The sequence below is a fragment of the Anabrus simplex genome, chromosome 1 (genome assembly GCF_040414725.1).
Source record: "Anabrus simplex isolate iqAnaSimp1 chromosome 1, ASM4041472v1, whole genome shotgun sequence".
Classification (NCBI taxonomy): domain Eukaryota; kingdom Metazoa; phylum Arthropoda; class Insecta; order Orthoptera; family Tettigoniidae; genus Anabrus; species Anabrus simplex.
Genome location: NC_090265.1, coordinates 940,841,435 through 940,865,020, shown reverse-complemented (window position 1 = coordinate 940,865,020; position 23,586 = coordinate 940,841,435). Strand labels below are relative to the sequence as shown.

Below are 23,586 nucleotides of genomic sequence, written 5' to 3'. Positions count from 1 at the left end.
CTAAGAAGCCTAAACTGGTTGACATCTCTGGATATCCACCTCTGACTCACTACTCACCCCTATTTAGTACCCACCAGATGCATTGTCACCTCTTCTTCACATCTTAATAACAGTGTCAATTTTGTATATTTACTGCAGTACTTTTAACTATTACATGTTAAGAGATTATTCGTTTGTATATTTAGTACTTTTAAACTATGATATGGAAGTGATTATTTGTTTGTATATTCAGTAGTTTCAACAATTAAATCAGTATATGAGCGATTATTTGTTTGTTCGTTTACCTGTCATATGTCAGCGATGGTTTGTAATGCATCCCCTTGCCATACGAATATATATAGTGTGCAAGTATGCATGAATAGAGTACAGAAAGAAAAGAAACAGACGAACTACTTTTATACTTTATGGAGATGGCAAATACTAGAATCCCTGACCTGGCCGGGAATCGAACCCAGGTCCTCCGGGTAAGAGGCAGGCACGCTACCCCTGCACCACGGGTCTGATTTTTGGATTCCTTATGTTCAATTTCATACAATACTGTGTTTAATATAAATGGCTTTTACAGTCATACATGCATTCATGGTTTTGGAATGAAACTATTGTTACTGCACATATCGCATTAACAATTATATTTAAGTAATTATATAATTTATTTGTCTTTTAACTTAACAATATTGTAATATTTCATTTATATAATGTATTTGTTGATGAAGTTGTGTAAAGAGGGCAGCACTTCACTTTCAGGACTGTTTTCTGGCACGAGTGACTGGCTAGGGACAGGAGAAACGCGACAGACATGCTGCAAGTAACATGTGGAGACAACAGTCTAGTGCATTTACAGTGACTGGATTATGACGATAATACTGTGTGATGTATCGTGGTGCAAGTCATGACGCAACTCACCACGTGGCTGATTTATGCGCGATCTCACGCTGCTAAATCAGAGCTGCCAACCGCGCTGGTCAAACCTTCCGCGCTGTGGAACGTACAACCTGTGGACTGTTGACAGTAGCAACCCTGAGTCATGTCAAGATGGCTCCTTGATGACAACTATTTCACACACCTTACAAGGTCAGATCCAATTCAGATCTTTATTCCTATCCCTTCATTATGGCAGAGAGAGTATTAAAATTCTAATACGCAAACGAGGTGTAATAAAGGGCAGCATGACACGTATTAAAAACTTCGTAGATGGGTTTAACAGTCAGCAGGGAATTGTGGCTATTATCTCTCGTTAAGAAAGTTTAGAGGAATTAAAACAAAAGTATGAGGACATTCAATCCCAGTTAGAAATCAGTGAGGAGGATGAAACTTACGAAGCGGATAGAGAATTATTTGAAGGCACATATCATCAGATAAAAGTCAACATAGACAGAATAATCACCCAGCATGAACTAACAGATCTTTCCAGACACTCCAGTCAAGGGAATATCTCAGTAACCAATAATTACAATGGGTCCCACATCAAATTACCTACTATTACACTGAAACCATTTGGAGGCGAGTATGAAAACTGGAGAGGATTTCACGATTCTTTTGTATCTATGATCCATAACAATCAAGATTTGCACAATATTCATAAATTTCACTACTTAATCAGCAGTTTAAGAAACGAACCTCTTTCAATTGCACCAAGTTCTCCCTCTATCTGCTGAAAACTACAGCATAGTTTGGCAAAGGTTAATAGATAGGTTTCCAACAAATTAATTTCGTCAATTCACATTAAATGGTTATTAGAACAAGACTCAATCCAGAAAGAGAATGCCAATTCCCTCAGAGAGGCTATAAACACAAGTTAGGCCAACGTAAAGGCATTACAGGCCCATGACTTAGATGTTTCAATTCAAGATTTATTATTATATTGTTAATCAACAAACTAGACCCAGCGACTAGGAAGGCATGGGAAATACACACTTCAGGTTCTGAGTTAGAATCTCTGGAGGGGTTGTGGACATTTTTAGAAAAGAGATGTTTAGCACTTGAGGCAATCAAGCCAGGTACTCAAGTTCAACAGATTAAACAGTCAATTAGAACTATACCAAAACATCAAGTAAGCAATGTGCATGCTAGTGTTAATTAACAATGTGTACTCTGAAAGGGCTCACATTACCTATATAAGTGTGAGTCCTTCAAAAGATTCAATGTCCATGAGAGGCATAATGTTGCGAGAGATTATAAATTATGCTTCAACTGCTTGGGCAATAATCATAATGTCGATCAGTGCCAACTCGTACAAGATGTGCGGAAAATATCATAATTCACTATTGCATGATGACACCAGACGTGACCGCAGCAGGCCAATGCTTAGATCACAGGAAACAGAGAGGGAACACAGCTCGTGCCAGGCAGTAGCTAATCACACAACCCGTTCAACAGATGTTACTCACTGCGCTGTCAAGGAATCCGATCTGTACAGTCTCAATATCAACAGCGATAGTCAAGATTAAGGACATTCACGGTAATATGCACGAGGCTAGATGTCTTTTGGATTCAGCTTCTCAAACGAATTTCGTGAGCGAAGAACTAGCTCAATTATTACGTGTCAGAAAACAAAAACACTTTACACCAGTAACTGGAATTAACGGTGCAGGGGTTCAAACCTCACACTGCATTACAGTGCATTTGAAATCTGTGGTCAGCCAATTCAATATAGATGCCAGTGTTTAGTGCTACCAAAGATTACAAACAATTTGCCAAGTAGAAAAATCGACATTTCAAGATGAAATCTACCCACCAATATAAAATATGCCGACAGAAATTTCCACATGCCAAGCAAGATCGATTTGCTACTCTGTGGAGACATATTCTTTAAGGTTATATTGGAGGGCAAGAAAACTCGTGATGGGTCTCCAACATTGCAGAATATGAAACTGGGTTGGGTAATAGCTGGCCAGGCACCCATACAACACCACCACAGGGAAAATGCAACATCACTATTCATCCAGGTAGATCAATTAGACACACAGCTTAAAAGATTCTGGGAAACAGAACTGAATATGTCACCAGTCACCAAAGAACAAAGAGATTGCGAAGAACACTTCACCAAGAACACAATGCGAGATGCTACAGGAAGGTTCCAAGTTCGACTACCACTTAAACAGACCTCATCGCAGTTAGGGAATTCATACCCACAGGCAGTAGTGAGATTCTACAGAATTGAGAAGAAACTTAAACGTGATCTCAAATTAACCCTTTACCGCCGTAATTATTTTCATCCGTTTTCTTTGAAATTCATCTAAATCACTTCAGGTCCATAGTATAACATAACTACAAAACATTAAGCTCATACTTTTCACGGTTTCGTTGTTAGGAGGCGTGTTCATATGATCATGCTAGGAGGATGTGTTAGCATTTCAGTCTGTATAGAATTTCTTTAGTATTTATAGATTTTATGTATTGATATTGATAAATTATGAACAAAATACACTAAAATAAACTAAAGATGATAATTTATGAAGAATATACATTAATTACAATATGTACATACATAAATAAAGCAATGAAAGTCTCAAGATATTCGTAATATATTACATTCAAGTAATCTAATTCACAGAAATTACCGAATAGGAACAAATATAAGAACTGTATGCTTCACACTGTATGAAATAGGACAAAGCATGGAACACAGAGTCCAACATTACATTTTATGCACTCGGTGCGAACAGTACTGGAGCATTCCTTACCAGTACAGCATTGTCGAGTGCAGGTCGCTATGAGGTGTCCAATCCCGTCAAGTCGTACGTCGTCAGTGACACTACTCTGCTGGATACTGTATCTTGAGGTGATGGGGCGGCCTCTTCCTACTGGTGTTATTTTGAACTTATGTAGATATGTTTGCACCATGTGGCGACAAAATTCTAGATGTGACAAGTCACATCCAGACTTCCTTAGCAGTAACCATGAATTGTGAATGGATACGTCCAGGAGCCATGTGAATAGCGACCACCACCATTTCTTTCCACGTATGCCTACTCTGTAGTATGACACATTCTGGTCCATCCTATCTGTTCCACCCATTCCACTGTTGTAAGCTCCAAACACAGCCGGCCGGTTTATACGCACTTTCCTCTTCTCTGCCTGGGAGTATCGTGTTACCTTAGAAACTGGTTTAACACCATGGCATGTTGATGTTATGGTAACCACGGAGTTATCAACCCACTGAACAATACTTATACCCTCCAAGTTCGTTGCTATGTCGTATGTCCCATGAGCCTGTCTCTTCATTTCATTTGAAGGTGTGTTCGAGCAGTCTTTGGGAATACTATTCTCTCGGATGGTTCCTGTAGCGCCATATCCGTAATGTTTTAGATGAGCCAAAAGTGCCATTCCAGTAAAAAGATTATAAAAATATAGTTAAAAGGGTAAGTGTGACATATCATCAGGTAGTTATTCCAGCATCAGTACCATTGGAGCACACACTTACCAAATCGTTGCTCATATTCAGTATTACCATGGGGATTCTTTCCTTGATATATGTCAAAATTTATGAGATAGCCCGAGGGAGTGTTCAAACACCAGACCTTATAACCAAAGTGGATGGGCTTTTCGTGGATGAATTGTTTGCAGCTGTGCCTACCATAATATTCCACCATGTATTTGTTAAAATCTAAATCCTTTTCGGGCCGGAAATTCGCAAGGAATCTTTTCTTCAGGATGTTTATAAGAAGTCGTAATTTCCACATTTTATCATTCATATCAGGTTGAGTATTATCCGCGCAATGATTGAAGCAACAAATTTCCAGAAAGCGGTCTCTTCTCATAGCATTTACAACAAGTTTATTACGTACATCATCCGCTGCTTCCCAATGCGATCGTTTGCTAGGCACATTGTTGTAACCAGAAAGAATTAGCACAGCAAGAAATACTTTTAATTTCTCCTTAGATATTTTTGGGTTGTCACAATTCTTAAACAAGGCAAACTTGCTTGATTCTTGAATATCACTTCGTTGTCAAAAATTAGTTCAAAGCACTCAGTAGCAGATTTGCCAGATAAGGTGGAAAAATCGGCTTCCAGGAATATGCCAACTGAATCTCGGTTGTCATCCTTACTCCACACAGGATTTATTCTTTGAAGTTTAGTTTTCTTGCTAGATGACTGATCTAAAATGCCTGCTGAAACGGGATCGTCATCTGCGCCTCCTATACAATCGTTGCCAGCGAGTACAATTTCTGCCTTACTTGAAAGCTGGTGACCTGTGAGGTTATCAACCAAACCACCACCATCTTAATCTCCTGAATCTTTGTCGGAGTGAATATTAGCTTCCGGAGGTTCAATAAAAATGCTGTTAACATCTCCAATTGGTTTGTCCGATTCAAGAATATTTAATACTTCTTGGAGTGTAATGTCCCTGTAAAAAGGGAAACAAGGTTTTGTAGCTGCATATATGTTAACAAGTCACAATTTATTTAAATGTAGAATAGATGACCGTAAATCGAATAAAGTTGTTCAATGAAAATTGATGTATAACAGTAATCGTAACAGGTAGCATAATGTCCACTATCAAATACACACACAGGGTGAATAGCTAACACAAGCGCCTAGCGTGATCATACGATCACGCAATGTTTTAAGTGCCTACGGGAGTAATATTTACTGTTAAATGTAAATTAACTGCATCATAATGTGAACATAGATCACTCCCAAACTTGTTAAGCATATGAGTTGTGTAATCTAAACATAAATATATGTGAAATATCAAACTTACTTGAAGCGCGCCATCATGATTCAGCTGCTGTAACAATGACATGAAACAAAAGTGCGCTGAAACAATGAGTCGATATGTATCACGTAATAATATGCTCGCACACAGTTGCCAAATGCTTCTTGAATTGATCTACACAGTCAGCAATCAATTCCAGAGCTATACAAAGCACTGAGAGCAATCTAAATGAAAGAATGCAGGCCGTGATCATATGGACACGCATGGCGTTAACAGGTTAAGAGTATCTGAAACTTGGCCACATGAAACCAGTACCCACGTGCACCGAAGATGGAGGATACTTCATGCCACATCATGCTGTATTCAAACCGACAAGTACCTGCACTAAATCTCGTGTTGTCTTTGATGCGTCTGCTAAAACTGACAATGGCGTATCTTTGAATGATAAGTTACTCGTAGGTCCTACCATACAAGACAACCTGCATTCTATAGTACTACGTTTCAGATCACACAAGATTGCTCTTGTCGCAGATATTACAAATATAACAAAAAATTCAAGATGACGACGAGGACATGAAACTACAACGAATACTATGGAGAAACACTAGCACCGAATCACTCCAGTGTTATGAACTCACGACAGTTACTTACGGAACGGCAAGTGCTCCCTTTCTCGCTGTGATGTTTGGAACAGTTAGCAGATGAAGAGTCAAAGGAATTTCCACAAGCAGCAGCTGTCCTTAGAAAGGATTTTTATGTTGATGACCTCCTAACCGAAGCCAATACTGAATCCGAAGTCATTCGCTTACAGCAATAATTAGAGACATTACTGTTAAGAGGAGGATTTGAACTTAAGAAATGGTGTTCTAACAGCAGTAAGGTCATGTCAAAAATACCAGAAGAAAATAGAGAAACCAAATCACTACTTCAACTCGACAATGCAGACACAGTAAGAACATTGGGAATGCTCTGGCTCCCTTCTACGGACCAATTTCAATTCGACATAAGTGTTAAAAAGGTTTTCCATGCAACCAAGAGAAGTGTGCTTCCAACTATTGCTGCAATTTTTGACCCTCTGGGCTTACTGGGTCCAGTTATTCTCTCATACAAGGTCTTTATGCAAGAACTCTGGACTTTTCAATTAAAGTGGGAACAAGACCTTCCGAGTCAGCTTTTTAACCCGGGAATGCCGGACTTTTCAAGTTTTGATTTTTTAATTTTTAATTATTATTCCCAGTATTTACATACTAGAGAACATTTAAAAGTCATTTTTCAAAAACTTAGGTGATTGGTTTCTAAATGAGGGCCTGGTTAATACTTAATATTGTTACAGAATATTGCTTACAAATTACTTAGCAATAAACAAAGGAACAAATGGTGTTTATAGGTTCATTTGTGACATTCCTTTGGGAATTCCGGAAAATAACATTAGATCAGAACAGACATATCTTTAGGAAATTGAAATTATACTACTATAGACTTCAGTTTTTAGTCACCTATTCCCTTTTTTCACTAGTTTGGAGCGGCAAAAAGTTAGCTTACACAGAAGCCCACGCTACACTTGACGCATTCTGTGCGGCCTCGCAGCGCCAGCGTTAGTTTGTTGGAGCGATTTAGTGATGTACAGCATTGAATCTCAAAGTGTCAGATACTCTAAAAAGAAAAGAAGTGTGAACAACTGTATTGATTTTTCAAAATACCACCCAGATATTTATACAGTATAGTGTTAAATATTTAGCACCTTCCTATTTCTGATGGCATTTCCACATAGCCACTTAGAAGTAAAATGATGACGAATATTTTCATTTCTTCGGGGTTACTTTACGATCTTCTTCATTTTTTAAAAGTGCATACTTGATGGCTTCAGAGAACAAGGAATTCACAATTTCATCGTCAAAATAAAACTCAAAAATATTTCGGTCAGCATCATATTTCGAAAAGTGGAAAATTTCACACTAGGGAAGTGGATTGTTGTGGGAACTAGGTTATCCGCCATCCAGATAGCTGGTGGACGAGGAGATTATTTCTCTCTTTCCGCGGGCCATGTATCATTATTGGAGATGGATTCTCTACTCCTGTGCGTAATTTGCTGTTTCAGTACTACTTCAGCTGGTACTCGGAATTCACCTCCCGTAAGGTTATCTGCGAGACCCCCTTCAATTTCTTCAGTCGGATCTTCATCAGATACCGTAATACATAACATTCCGGTGGTTCAATGTATATGGCTTCTGCATCAGTATCCTCTTCTCCAATAACATGTTATCACCTCCTCAAGCATCAAGCCACTCAAATGAAGTTCACGTATCATTGGACGTGATACATCGCGTTCTCCACGTGTGTTGTGTGTCAGTAAAACTACAATTATACAGTCGAATGACACATACAGTGGAACCTCGGATTGCGAGTAACTTGGTCTATGAGTGTTTTGCAAGACGAGCAAACATTTTAAATAAATTGTAACTTGATAAGTGAGTGAGGTTTTGCAATACGAGCGTCATGTGTACGTACGTTTCCACCTCCCCTGTGCCTTTGTTTTCCCCTCCCCCTGCCACTCTCTTTCCTGGGAAAGTGTGTGTAATCATTTCCCGCGCTGGACTTCAGTTGGCGTGCCTCGCTCGCATAATCAACACCGTATGAGTGTACATGTTTTGTTTCTGTCATTAGTGATATAACTGTTCCGCAACGATGGGCCCTGTGAACGAAAAGAAGGCTAAAAAGGAATTCGGTCGGACGAAGGAGATGATTACAATGGAATTTAAGAAGGAAATGATCGAAAAACACGAACGAGGTATGCGAGTGGTTGATATCGCGAGATTTTATAACAAGTCTACGTCTACAACAGGAGGAGGTTATGGAGATCTCGTCCGAGGATGAGGAGGAGGAAAAGTCTCTCACTTCAACTGAGATTCCTTCACACCAACAATGATTCTATTGTAAGGTAAAGTGCAATTTAATTGTTTTACGTTATATTTTGTTTTAGAAATGTTATGCGAATAAATGTTTTTGTGGGCTTGTGTTGTGGACGTATCATCCGAGTTTCAATAGTTTCTTATGGGAAAATTTGCTTTGATATACGAGCGATTTGGATTACGAGCATGTTGCCGGAACAAATTATGCTCGCAATCCAAGGTTCCACTGTATATCATTATTTGCAACTACAGTATGAATTATTTCTTTATAATCCTTCTTAGAAACAAGGAGGAGAAAAGGAACGGAGAGGTATGGTAAGCGCTGTGCGGTACCATACGGTACCAACACAATAATTAATATCATAACAGCTAACACAGATATGCTAACCAATTGCTTGTTATTTCAAATCATCGACTGATATTTCAAGATAATAAACCACACGATACAAAATTGTATTGTCAAAATATATAAACAAAATAAAGCAACTTACCGTAGACGGGCAGTCATTTTTATTCCTTTCAACATGATCTTAAATTCCAAGCAGTTGTTGCCGCAAACAAACACTCAAATAAAACTCTCTGTTGATTTCAGGCATTGTAGGGAGTATCACCTTGACATTCTAAAGCGGAGTTGCCAGATTTGCGCCGTGAGTAATGATCAGTATGAGAAAATCTGAAGTAAGGAGCACTGGTACTATACAGTACTGCACGGCGTTGCTGGGTTAACACTTGGAATGCAATTTACTCGCAATTACCAGAATGATATAAAAACTGACTGTCTCAGAGTGGGCGGGCGATAACGTAATGCAGACGCAGCACACGACCAAGGCTTTCCAGGTGGAATCATCTTCAAAAGCTGAAGGGACATTTTTGGAACATTTTTGACTATCTGGGCAGCTTCCAGCAACGCATGAAATGGAGGTTAGCACAACCCAGTGTATCTACAGGAACTGTTGTCCTAATTAAGGATGACAACATTCCACCATTGGACTGGAGATTAGGCATTATTGAGCAAACATTCCCAGGCAAGGACGGATTGGTGAGAGTCGATGTCCGTACACCCTCAGGAGTTTATAGGAGACCTGTGCGCAAATTATACCCACTCCCAATTGACTAGTAACCTCAGTGTAGTGCTTCATCAACATTTTCTTGTGTATTTGTGCATATGTATTTATCTTTGCCTTGACAGTTTTTTTTTTTTTTTTTCCTCAGACAGAACTCAATGCACTACTTGTTTTATTTTCAGGGTATTTAATTTAATTATTATTGGATTTATTTTGTAAATGTAAAATGCGAGCACATTTTAAGTGGGCCGGTATGTTACTGCACATATCGCATTAACAATTACATTTAAGTAATTATATCATTTATTTGTGTTTTAACTTAACAATATTGTAGTATTTCATTTATATAATGTATTTGTTGATGAAGTTGTGTATAGAGAGCAGCACTTCGCTTCTGGGACTGTTTTCTGGCGCGAGTGACTGGCTAGAGGGTGGGAGAAGCGCGACAGTCATGCCGCGAGTAACGCGGAGACAACAGTCTCATGAAATTTTGTAATAGCACAACAGTGCTAACATTTTTAAGTTCAGCCAAACCATTGGCACAATTTTAGTTACGTCTTTTCAAGTGTAAATAATATTTATAGTGGTTTTTAGTGTCAGGGCTTACCTCATATGTGTGAATGTATAATTGTATATGTACAGGCAGTACATACAGTAATGGTGTGTTTTAGTTCAAGTATAACTGAATAAATCAGTGACTTGTGTGCTCTTTATTTTTTACAAACGGTATTTTCTTAATGGCATTTAAGTGGTCCTCCAAAAGTGTACTTTATTATGTGGTTATTATATGCGACCACCAGAGGTAAGGTTAGATCGTGAACATACAGTAATTTCATCTCGGTCAAACAACTAGATACGGAAGTATGCTGTCACCAATGTTATTCATAAATGGTCATCAATGAAAATGTGAAGAAGAAAAAAAAGAGGATAGGGAGCTGAAGGTAAATGCTGTTCACAGATGATAATGTGGTGTGTGGAGCAAAGACAGAGGTACAAGGGTAAATTGACATGATGAGCGAGATTATTGAAAATGATGGAATCACAATCAGTGTGACAATGGTGTTGACTAGAGGAGAACGGGAAGAGAAAGGAATTATAAAAATTAGGTGAGAAAAACCTTGAAATTGTGGAGAGCTTAAAATACAGTACTTTGGTAGCAAACTGATGCAGGATGCAGGGCTAGACATGGAGATCTATAAAAGGATTCAACAGGGAAATGCATTCTACCAGAGTGTGAGAAACCCGGTGCAGAGGAAGGAAGCACCAATTAGTGTAAAGAGGTGACGTATAAGACGTACTACTGCCCAATACAGACATATCCCGAGGAGACTTGGACACTGAGAAAAAGCGAGGAGAAACATCCAGGCCACTGAAGGAAGGAAGGAAGGAAGGAAGGAAGGAAGGAAGGAAGGAAGGGTGGGAGGGAGGGAGGGATACTGAAGCATACAAAGGAGATCCAGATACAGTAGAAGGAATGTGAGCAAGAGGGAGACTAAAGTGGAGGAGGAGGAGGAGGGGGAGGAGAAAGGTCTCTTCATCTGGGAGTGGAAATGTCCCTGAGTTGTATGGGAAAGCAGCTGGTGAGCCTCTGTGCATTGTAGCATCTAATATTACTGAACTTGCCTCAGTCGTTAATTTTTTGAGAATGGGAACCCTTCCCCAAGTCAGTTTATAAAAGGATTCAGGGAATGATACTGCACTATCCTAATCAAATTCATCAAATTCTGGATCTATTAAATTCTGAGCATTATAAAGCAGGAGAAAAAATGTTTTCTGAAGTTACTTCCTGCTTTCAATGTGGGAGAATACCAAAACTGCATCACATATTCAATCAAGGACAAAATTGATCTATAAATATCAGTTATAAAGCCAATACTTTAGTGGATGTAGAATTATTTTTCCAACACGTATGTTATCCAATAGGTCATACAACATGAGACAAATGACAAGAATTTGCATCTGCAAACATGATCTTATTCAAATGCTGTCACTCAACTAAGAGGAGACAAGAGAAAAATTATATTTACTTTAGGTGAAGGGAAATTCACAACTTATTTCAGACCATTTCTGTTTGTTACAGATAAATGAGTACCGTAGTATAATATGACGTACCTTACTTCCGATGTGACAGGTCACTAACTAGTTGGTTGGAACCACCAGATTGCGAGAGCGCATGCAGCTGATGTGTATGCAATGTACACACAACAAAACCTAGCATAAAAAAACACACACACAAAAAAAAGTACTCACAGTACCTAGTAACTATACAAAGGGGGAATAATTTGGCATACAGATGACTTCCAAAGGAATTACAGCTGCTCTGCAACAGTAACATACCACTCATTTTTGAACCACTAGAAAATGCTTCTGCATGTTACAAACAATCACTCAAGCGGTCTTCTCAGTGAAGCCCCTTGTCCTATATATTTTTTCTTGCCAACATCATTGCTGGAACTACTTCCGAACGTCTCATAGTAATATCTAACACGTGCTCAAAAAAAGACAGACTTAAAAACTAACTTGCTTCTTCAGCTAATTTATTCTTGAATACTATATGATTCTATAACTGTGCTAAATACTATTCTACACCAAACAATATTCTAAACTAAAAATATAAACTAGGAAAAATACACTAAAATAGAAGTGAATATAAGACTGCCACAGTAAACCAAACACAATACACATCGCATAACTGTGAAAGTATGTAGTACACTAAAGAAGCAACTGACAACTATGGAAACTCTCTTCAATTTAAATGCAATATAAAGCAACATATCAATGCAAATAGTACCAATATAATAGGCTAGTTTCAGCAAATTGGTAATTTCCTTGATTACCACTAGTTGCCTCTGTGGATCAGTGGTAGAGTGTCGGGTTCCAGATCCTGAGATAGTAAGTTCAAACCTGGCAGAGGTAGTTGGATTTTTGAACGGCAGAAAAACGTCCATTCGACAGTCAATGTCGTACAATATCGGCATGTAAAAGATCTTTGGTGACACATTTGGTGTTCACCCAACAAAATTCATTAAAATTCATTGATCATAGACATCCAAGAGATATTCAGTTTACTCTGCCATCTAGTAAGCGTAAGGTAAAATGGAGGATCATCGAAACTGACAAGCAGACAGCCAGACGACGTCAAATTAAAATGTCTGCATACAGCACCAGAGGCTATACGACTATGATTATTTTTATTATTATTGTTACCACTATAGAGCAGTTCGAAACATACAATAAGAAGTGACGTATCGCACAAAATAGTCTTGTCTATTAAATTCTTGTTTTCAAGTTTTGTTTTTTTTTTGCTAGGGGCTTTACGTCGCACCGACACAGATAGGTCTTATGGCGACGATGGGATAGGAAAGGCCTAGGAGTTGGAAGGAAGCGGCCGTGGCCTTAATTAAGGTACAGCCCCAGCATTTGCCTGGTGTGAAAATGGGAAACCACGGAAAACCATCTTCAGGGCTGCCGATAGTGGGATTCGAACCTACCATCTCCCGGATGCAAGCTCACAGCCGCACGCCTCTACGCGCACGGCCAACTCGCCCGGTTGTTTTCATGTTAAGGGAGGGAAAGGTAACAGAGTAAATACCTACATATTTCTAAAATAAGTACACAATCTAATTATCAGCTACTTGCACATAATGAAATTAATGAAGGAAAAAAAAAAAAACTATTTCTAAAGAGTACCTTTAATCGTTCCAAAGGTCCTCCGGTATTTACGACGGAAACATGATGTTTCGGATTAACCCAGGTCTCCAGATAAAACTTCTTTTCATTATCCCCAAAGCTTACTTCATAATGGATTAATGAGCCCTGAGAACAGAGAAACAAAAGAAACAGTGTTATAAAATCTGGCAAATAACTTCAAATAAGGATGCAGAGATAGAAAAATAGGCCATAATAATAATAATAATAACAACAACAACAACAACAACAACAACAACAACAACAGCAACAACAACAACAACAACAACAATAATAATAATAATAATAATTTTGTGTGGCTATTTCTAGCTGAGTGCAATCCATGCAAGGTAGACCCTCCGACTGAGGGTGGGCGGCATCTGCCATTTATAGGTAACTGTGTGTTATTGTGGTGGAGGATATTATTATGTGGGGTGTGTGAGTTGCAGGGATGTTGGGGACAGCACAAACACACAGCCCCCAAGCCACTGGAATTAACCAATGAAAGTTAAAATCCCTGACCCGGCCGGGAATCGAACCCGGGACCCTCTGAACTGAAGGTCAGTGCGCTGACCATTCAGCCGAGTCGGACAATAATAATAATGACAGATCTAAAATTCCAACATATGTGAATGGTTTGTTTTAGTTTGTTTTTCAGAAATTCCATTCTGTGCTGGTACAATATACTGATAGGTTTAAGTGTGTTACATTTAAACAACTTTTGCCTTTGGCACAAATCTAAATTCAGAATATCACAATGTCAAAGCAGAAATTCTACAGTATACAGAAATTTCACAAGGGAACGTTCAAGGTTAGCTGTTGGACCTACTGTCTAAAAATGAATAGCTGCGTTCCCATACATTGTGATTCTGATATGTTCTTGCTGAGTAGATTACGCTGAACTAATCAATAATGAATACTGGTACCTACAAAAGTAAAGTCTCATCAATCACTAATAAGGGAAAAATCACTGCATCTGACAACAAATCAGGTAATGGTATTGAGCAAAAAACAGAGTTCTCCAGCTATTTACAGATCACACTGAATGAATAAAACAGAGGAGGCCATGTTAAAGATGCAATCAACTGGACATCAAGATTTTACACATTGCAAAGTAAAAGGACCTGAAAATATAGTATTTGCAATACCCATAAATACAGGTATTAGAATTGAATATAAATTATGAGAAATTAAATCAAAAGTGTGACAAATTATCAACGCAATTTTATAGAAAATTCTAAATGTGCTATTTTATTTGGAAAATTCCAAACAAAATGATCAACTCTAAATTTTGAAACCACAGATTGATACCACGGTCATTCTAATATTTTATCGATCACTTCCAACTACAAGACTATGAGAGTCCTACTTAGCCTTTTCGATTTTATCTTTACTTCCTTGTGAAACAGTTACAGTGTAGAAGTAGTGCTGGTGATTATTGATTTAAGAGGAAGTACAACTAGGTAACTATCCTCTCTGAACAAATAATGTGAAAATAAAAATTATTTATTAAAAGGATGAATTTGAAAATTAATTTTAAAAAAAGATTTTGTACCCATACAATAATACGATACCGAGATTTGATAGGTTGGGAAGTTTTTGTTGTTTTTTTCTTTGTTTTGAGGTTTACGGCCATTAAAGGCCACAATAAGCCACATTTAGGCCTACATATTTTTAGCAGCATTCTTTGCTGCCCAGTATCGATGAATTCTCTCTCCGCAGCCCGTCTCCTTTCCACTGTCCTGTTATACTTCTTCACGAAAGCCCTTGAATTTAATGATCAGGAGTTGGTACTTGGTTCTGTTAACAATGTCTTCATGATTTTGCCCAAGTTTTTCAGATCCTTCCTGACCTCCCTGAACCACTTATCACATGTGTTACGTCTTATAGAGTACAGTATGGTAAAAAGTTTCTTAGTCAACCGCTTGTTGTCCATTCTAAATAGGTGCCATAGAACTTGAGCTGTCGCTTCTCGTAGATTCTATCAGTTGTTCGATTTTCTGATATAGTTCCTCCCATCCTTGCAACCTGTAATGTTCAGCCACGATCTTTCGAACGATCTTCCTCTCAAACTTCTCAGCTTCTCTCAAACCAGCCTTTCCAGGAACTTGGTGGCTTTCACTTCCATAAAGACATTTGGGTTCAATCACCACGTTGTAATGTTTGAGTTTAACTTGCATTGAAATGGCCCTTTCCTTTACAGGTCAAGTTTTCTCTGTCAGGCACAAAGTCACAACACTATCAAATAATATATGAAGATCATAAATAACTTGAAGTCGCAGACGAATAGATTTGTAGAAGCAAACCGCCAGCTCCCGGTGATCAGCGCGGCACATTCAAGGTCATGCGCCGCAGTCTCGAACGCCAAAGTAGGATGGAGAATATCCTGAAGGTCCAGTATTTGTCTCGGTTGCGGGAAGTTAAGTACGTATATATAGAAATATACAACGCAAATCAGTATAATTGAATTAGTACTTGTGCTCCTGCTAAGTTCTTGGAAAACAGTTGACTTGAAAAAACAATTGTAAAGAGAAAAAAATATAGTAAAAAGCGCAATATCGGAAAACAAATGAAAACAGAGTGTGGAAACTGACCCATTTGACCGTTCTCCAATATTCATAAACATTGTGAGACTTCGCCTATCATTGCGTGTGCCTTACTACCATTCTTAATTTTACGTACTGTTTTCTTTTAAGTGACTCACAATTTCTACCCCCATCGTTAATTTATGTTTCATCTTATACCGATCCAGAGTTCACTTAATCTTTTTCTTTTTCTTTTTCATGTGCATTGTTTTACATGTTTTTACGGCTGACGATGACCTGGACTAGGGTCAAAACCGGTCCCATTTATAGTTACTATTAAAAAAGAATGTAATCACTACATTTCTTTCTCTTATGTATTGAATAGGTTGAACCTCTTTTTCAATTATTTAATTTTTAATATGAATGATACATACAAACTGTACTCTGTGGAAATAAGACAGAAGCAAGTTCTTGACAAAGACAGTGACTGCATTTCTGATGCTATTAAAAGCTATTTCAAATAGTTTGTGCTTGGTCCACCTTGTCAATACATTTTCTCTTCTTCTTCTTCTTTTATGACCACATAGGATCACTTTAGTCAGTCCGTCGTTCAGGTCTCTTTGAAGGGATTTTTCAGGCTATGCGGTCCTCCCAGTACTTCTTCAGACGCTCCGATCTTCGTGCCGTTTCCTCAGTTGAAAATGTGCGTGTTGTTGGTTTGTTTTGTATAAGGGTAAAGCGGAGGTTTGTATTCTTGAGTTTTGTATTCAATTTTATCTTATTTGTGGTGTCTTCTGTTGTAAGGCCTATTTCCTTCAGATCCTCTCTTACTTCTCTGATCCATTTACATCCTGTTGTGGTATTTTTTGAGACGAGATTGTGTTGTTCTAGTTGTTTCAGAAGTCTTGAATCCTGCATCCTCATGATATGTCCAAAGAATCCCAGTCTCCTCTTACGCATAGTACCTGTAATGGGTTCCACGACTTTGTTAGGTATTAACCGCCACTGTCCATTTTTCTGGTATTTTTTGTTGATGCAGGCTCTTCCAATCCTCCTTTCAATTTTCTGAAGTCTGTCAGTCTTTGATTGTTTATTCAGGTAAAAGAGTGTTTCTGCTGCATATGTAGCTTCCAGTTTTATAACTGTGTTATAGTGTTTTATTTTTGTATTTATTGATAGACATTTCTTTTTGTAGATATCCCATGTTAATTTTTGTGCTTTAGCTAATCTATTTGTTCTTATTTGGATTCAGATTTTTTCATTTAGGTTATGTGTTATTACTTCTCCAAGATATTTAAATTGAGTTACTATTTTGATTTTATTACCATTTATGGTGACTTCTTTTAGCTGTGTTGGTTTTTGGGGCATAATTTCTCTTTTTTTCAAATGATATTTTGAGGCCAATTTTATTTGCAATGTTTTGAAGTTCTGATATCTTGGTTTTTGCTTCTTTTATGTCCACTGCTAGTAATGCTAAATCGTCAGCAAAACCCAGGCAATTTGTTTTGATTTTTCGGCCAATCTTTATTTTGGGGGGACATTTCCTAAACCATTCCCTCATTAGCATTTCAAGAGCACAGTTAAATAATAGTGGTGAGAGTCCATCTCCCTGCCGTAGTCCAGTTTTAATTTCAAATGTCTCTGATGTTTCACCCATAAACTTCACTTTTGGTGTTGGTGAGAGTCAATTTTATCATGTTTATTAATTTGGGGTGTAGTCCAAGGTGTCTTAAAATTTTAAACAGAGATTCTCTATGGATGCAATCATAAGCTTTCTTGAAATCTAGAAATGTTATCACCATATCTCTGTTTCTTCTCCTGTTATAGTCCATTATCAACTTAAGACTCATGATCTGATCAGGACAGCTCCTCCAGGGTCTGAAACCTCCTTGATATTCTCCTAGTTCTTTCTCAAGTTGTACATTTATACTATTAAGGATGATTATTGAAAATATTTTGTATGTTATGTCTAGGTGCAAGATTCCCCTATAGTTATTAGGGTCAGTTTTGTCTCCTTTTTTGTGCAGTGGATGAATGAGGGCTGTTGTCCAGTGTTCTGGTAGTTCTTCTTTAATCCAGATTGAGACAAGTTGTTGATGGAGGGCAACTTTTGCTGATGTTCCTGCATATTTCCAGATTTCCGCAAAGGTCTGATCTTTTCCTGGCGCTTTGTAGTTTTTTAATTTATTCAGAGCTTGGTAGACTTCCTTTATTGTGAGGGGATTGATGTTCTCTAGTGATGTTTTTATCGGGGTGTTGGTGTCCAAATGGAGTTCTGTAGGTTCCTAACAATTTAAAAGCTTGTTGAAATGTTTAGCCAGAATACACTTTTATAATAGAAAATTATTTATTCATACATGTTTCAGGATCATAGTACATTCCCTTCATCAGTGAAGTCTAATCAAAGAATAAAAACAATATAATATTTTCTTTTGTTTAACCATACCTGCCAACCAAAAATAGGAATATTTTTTTAATTCTTGGATTTCATCACATATATTTCACCACAGTCTACGTGAAAAGTGAAAATAGGTCACGATAAAAGGCATACATATCTACAGTTACAATGCGAATTGACCATTAAATTTAAAATCTTAAACTAAGAAAAAATAAAAATGGTCACAAGAAAATGTACCTTATCACTCTCATTTAAGAAACATACGAATAATAACAGAGCCTCCGTGGCTCAGACGGCAGCGCGTCGGCCTCTCACCGCTGGATACCGTGGTTCAAATCCCGGTCATTCCATGTGAGATTTGTGCTGGACAAAGCGGAGGCGGGACAGGCTTTTCTCCGGGTACTCCGGTTTTCCCTGTCATCTTTCATTCCAGCAACACTCTCCATTCTCATTTCGTAGCATCTATCATTCATTAATATATCACTTTGGGAGTGGTGACCCCATCGTAATAATAGCCTATATATGATTCATTCATTACATCCCTGACCCGGTCAATCACTGGAAAACAGGTTGTAGGTTTTCATTTCACGAATAATAATATTTATGGCACATCGACACACACAACAAAATGCATAATACCGTATTTTCTCGCGTAATTAATGCACTTTCTTTGACGAAAAATACAGGCAAAAACTTTGGATGCGTAAAATATTCAACGAATTCAGATATTCAAAACTTATTTACAATTCATTTACATTTAAAAGATACATCAAATATAATATAAACACAACTGGCTCAACTCATCTGCGGTTATCGCCATTTGGCGTAAAATTTCTTCTGAAAAGTCAAATAGGGTACATCAGGTAAGTTAGACATGTGGGTTTGAAGTACCGACATTAGATTATATTCTTCTCATAACGAGATGACAATACGACCTGAATGACATACTGGCAAAAAAAAACTGTCCAACACGAGAAGGGCCGGGCATCGGAGGAGGCACTCTGCTACATTACCCCAAACCATTCGTATCTAATCTTGTACGAGTGACGTGTCTATCCACCCTTTCTCTTGAATACGAACTCGGATCACTTGCGGAAATTTTGCTTTAGGAATTGTTTTTCGTTTTAGAACAATGTAAGGTGCAAGCTTTCTGCCATCACCTGTTACAGAAAGCATTGCAGTACCAATACATCGTTGTTTTTTGCTTCCGGTAGCGCATACAATAACACTGTATGTTCCTTTCATATAGATTGTTCAACTTTGTGGCTTATGGAAACTGATTAGCGTCTGACCTGCTGTTCCTATAAGGGAGATAAAATATTCCTTCACTTTATGCTTCTCAATCACAAAGTGATAAAAATGGTTGAAGTCGTCATTTTTTGGCATAATGTTGTTCTTCGTCGAAGAGAAAGTCCATTTCTCTTCGTAAAATTAATCAAGCCTCGGCTAACTTTCAAATTCGAGACACTGATCCTATGTGGCGCGACTATTTCTCATTCTTTAAAATACAGCATTTCGGGAGAAATGGCTTATGCAACATTGTGTAACAAAATCACATATTTAAGCAGATAATCTTCTACCTGCGGAAACTTGCCGCTTTTTTGGTCCGCGAAATGCTTTGCGAGGCTTGTTGGCCGCTTGAAGTGCACTTCTGTCCGGTTCCATGGCTAAATGGTTAGCATGCTGGCCTTTAGTCACAGGGGTCCCGGGTTCGATTCCCGGCAGGGTCGGGAATTTTAACCATCATTGGTTAATTTTGCTGGCACGGGGGCTGGGCGTATGTGTCGTCTTCATCATCATTTCATTCTCATCACGACGCGCATGTCGCCTACGGGAGTCAATTGATATAGATGTTGATTCCCATAGGGAACTTAAAATATTTGTCCTGAATGAGTAATTTTATAATACCAATATAATGGTCCGTTATTGGGCATTATAAATTTTCCAGCTAACTCATTCTTGGTTGCCTGCGTTTCGCCCTCATGTGCTAAGTTGGGCTCGTCAGTTGGGACTTAGCACACCTCCCAAGACGCAAGGCTAGTGCATACCGTGGAGGCCATCATCCATGAAGGGGTTGAAGCATGCAAGTTTAGATGTATTGGGTAGCTGTACACCTCGCTGCACCGCGCTTATCTCGGCAGGAAATTTTTCTCACTGGACGTTTTTGATCTAGTATGTTCGGGCGGTTTGCAATTCTGCGGCTGGCAATGTGTTAGAACGGGTTGTTTTATCTTTAAGAGCTTGGATGAATCGAAATACCCATGCTGTGACATGTAGTAGTTTCCAGTAAGCGCTGAACCTTAGTACATCTAGGACGGGTTCAGTAGTGGTGATTACGAACACATTTGGCAGCTTTCTGATCTCTGGAAGTGGCAGGTGTTCCATTGTTATGTCAGGTGGCCAAATGTCGCTGTGAGTAAGCCAGCAGGGACCACACCACCACATTTCTAAGGATAGTAGCTGGTCTGCGTCTATACCTCGCGTGAGATAATCTGCAGGGTTTTGGTCTCCAGGACAGTGTCGCCATTGGCTTGGAGTTGTGTGGCTAATTATCTCTGTTACACGATTGGCAACGAAGGTCTTCCATTTGTTTGGGTCGTTTTTTATTCATCCCAAGGTCACTGTAGAATCGCTCCACTGAGTGGCCCTGTTGAGGTCAAAACCTGTTTCCTCCAAAAAATAGCGCCGGAGGAGAGTGCCTATAAGTGCGGCGAGCAACTCTTGGAAGCGTCATCTTCTTCACTAATGATAGTCTGTTTTTGCTGCAAACTATGCGAGCGGGTGTAGTATAGTCCCATGTTGACGTCACATAAATAATTGCTCCGTATGCCCTCTCAGAGGCATCACAGAATATGTGCACATGTAATTCATCATTTGTCTGCCCCATGCCGATCCACCTGGGGATGTTTATAGATGACAAGAAGTGAAGTTTGCTAATCCATGAATGCCAATCCTTTGCTATATCCGGAGGTAGTAAGTCCTCCCAAGTTAAAACTCTAAGCCAGATGTCCTGAAAGATTAATTTAGCAACAATTCCTACTGGTGTGAAAAGTCCAAGAGGATCATACAACTGGGCGGTGGCACGAAGAATGTTTCTCTTGTGTTACGATCTCCGCTTATACTATGTATATTCCCTACCTTGCATGCTGCCTTTTCTCCGATCACGTCGCCGCTGCTCCACGCATTAAACTACTCCGCTCACCTGTGGTCTGGCTACTCAACTCATCACGTGACTCTGACATCATCCTCTCCATGCTTCGCCTTCTCCGTCGTGTGTGCGCGCTGGTGCTTATCTATTGGACACGTGATAATGATGCTTCTGGAACTTGTTGGCTTTCAGCCTCTTTACTTCTCTTGATCTTTCTGTACTGCTATATATTCCCATTCCGCTGTTCCAAAAATCGAGTCTGCCTTCGTCTCGGAGTGGTGGAGCACCAAAATAACTGTGCTACGTTGTATAATGTCACTTCCATCTGGACTGTTATTTCTTCAAGTAATTTGGTGAGCAAGACTTATCATTAATTTATTTGGACATTAAATTTTCTATTGGACCATCTGCAACAGCTGAATTTTACTTCCACCAGCTTAAGTTTGTATTTTCAAATCACATATGCAAGACTTTATTTCTGCAAAAATCTTTCAATCCCGAACTGCGCTACGGACAATGTAAAAATTGTAATCTCATCATCCGCCTCCTAGGACGTATGCTACTTTGTATTATATCATAATAACAGATCCCGCAGCATAAACACACCCGGCAAAGAAAATTCTTTCCCCAGTTCGATTCCTTACCCCACTTCCCCTTTCCCTTCCTTTCGCATTTCTTTTCTTTCAGGTTTTGCTCCTTTTTTAATTCAGCTTTTATATTCTTCATTGTACGCTTTGTATAAGGTTTTTGGATACATTTCTTATAATCTATATTGTAAATGTGGCAAATTTTTCTTATCTTCTCAGGTTTCCTCTATATAATTCACTATCTATCTAACTTTTGTCTTCGATTTATTATCTTGTTGCAAAATGTTTCATTATTTATTTATTTATTGTTAAATATATCTTATTTATATTGTTAATCTTTGGTTTTCTCTTGTTCCTATATTCTTTCATTTCTTGGCCCAGCTCCTTCTTATTGCGCATTTCCATCGTTCAATCATTATTATTATTATTATTATTATTATTATTATTATTATTATTATTATTATTATTTGTGCTTCTTCTTCTACGACTTTGATGCTTAAACTATATATATATTTACTAATTCTATACTATATTATATCAGTATCGTATGTACATTACCACTACTGCCGTGCACTACAGTTGACTAACTATTGGTTATCGCACACCACCAACACTTGGTTCCTGGTTTGTGCATAAGATCGCTAGCAATCTTCTCCTTGTTGGTGAAGAGACAATCTTCAACAGTATTCCAGTCTACTCCCAGAACGGATGTCACTCTTCTTTCCTCCAGCCTTTCCTTGTGCCATAACGTCTTTAACGGTTCCGAGTTAGTTGCCCACTTGGAGAGTGGGAGTTTAATCTGTTGTAAGAGCGTGGTGAGTTCCTGATATATAGTGATTACTTTTGAGTCATCATTAACATTTGGAGTGAAGTCGTCCATAAACATAGATTTGTTAACTAGCTCTGATGCAACTCTACATCTGTCCCGATTCAGTGTGGCAGTTTCCCTTATAGTGGCCGACAGGAGGAATGGACTAGATGTCAGTCCAACGGGCAAGCGTTTAAAGCGATAGGATATCAGCTTGTTTGATGTGTCACAGGTTCCGTCCTCCCTCCACTCGACACGATACCATAGAAATCTCGTAAGATCTCTATCATCCTCGTTGATTGTTAATTGTAGGAATGCTTGCTGGCCGTCGCATACAATTGCCTTGGAGTGTTTTCTAAATCTTAACAATGTACCTAGAATTTCCGGTAACAGGTTAGGGCCCATTTCCAGCGCGTCGTTCAGTGATGGAGAGTCTGTTTAGTGGGAGGATGCATCAAAGACAACTGTATTTTGTGCTACTCACGTTGGATTTCTTCACAATGTGGTGGGGTAGTTAAAACACATCCCCTGAACAGTTGTTGTGAGGAACAGCCTCTACTTGATCTCTCCGTATATAATCTAACGTGTTTATGGTAAGTGGACTTGAGCTCATCATTACTTTGTAGTCTATTTTCTAATGATGAGAATCGCCTTTCTGCTGTGGTGAAGTTGGAGGAAAAGAGAACGCCCTCTTTCCTAGGCAGCGAGACAACTCTCCTTCCATCTTCCTTACCGTAGGTGTTATGGAAATCTTGGAGAATGGCGTGATCCTTGGGTAACAGTGCTCGCCCTTGATGTTC

At 38.7% G+C, this 23,586-nt stretch overlaps 1 protein-coding gene across 1 annotated transcript in view; it reads right to left on the bottom strand.

Moving 5' to 3' along the window:
* The window catches only part of oxt (Xylosyltransferase oxt), a 355,491-nt gene that overhangs the window by 128,247 nt on the left and 203,658 nt on the right, over positions 1 to 23,586 (bottom strand). The window contains exon 11 of the mRNA XM_067136675.2: positions 13,324 to 13,449. Within this exon, the coding sequence (XP_066992776.2) occupies positions 13,324 to 13,449 (126 nt within the window). The remainder of the gene's footprint in view (positions 1 to 13,323; positions 13,450 to 23,586) is intronic.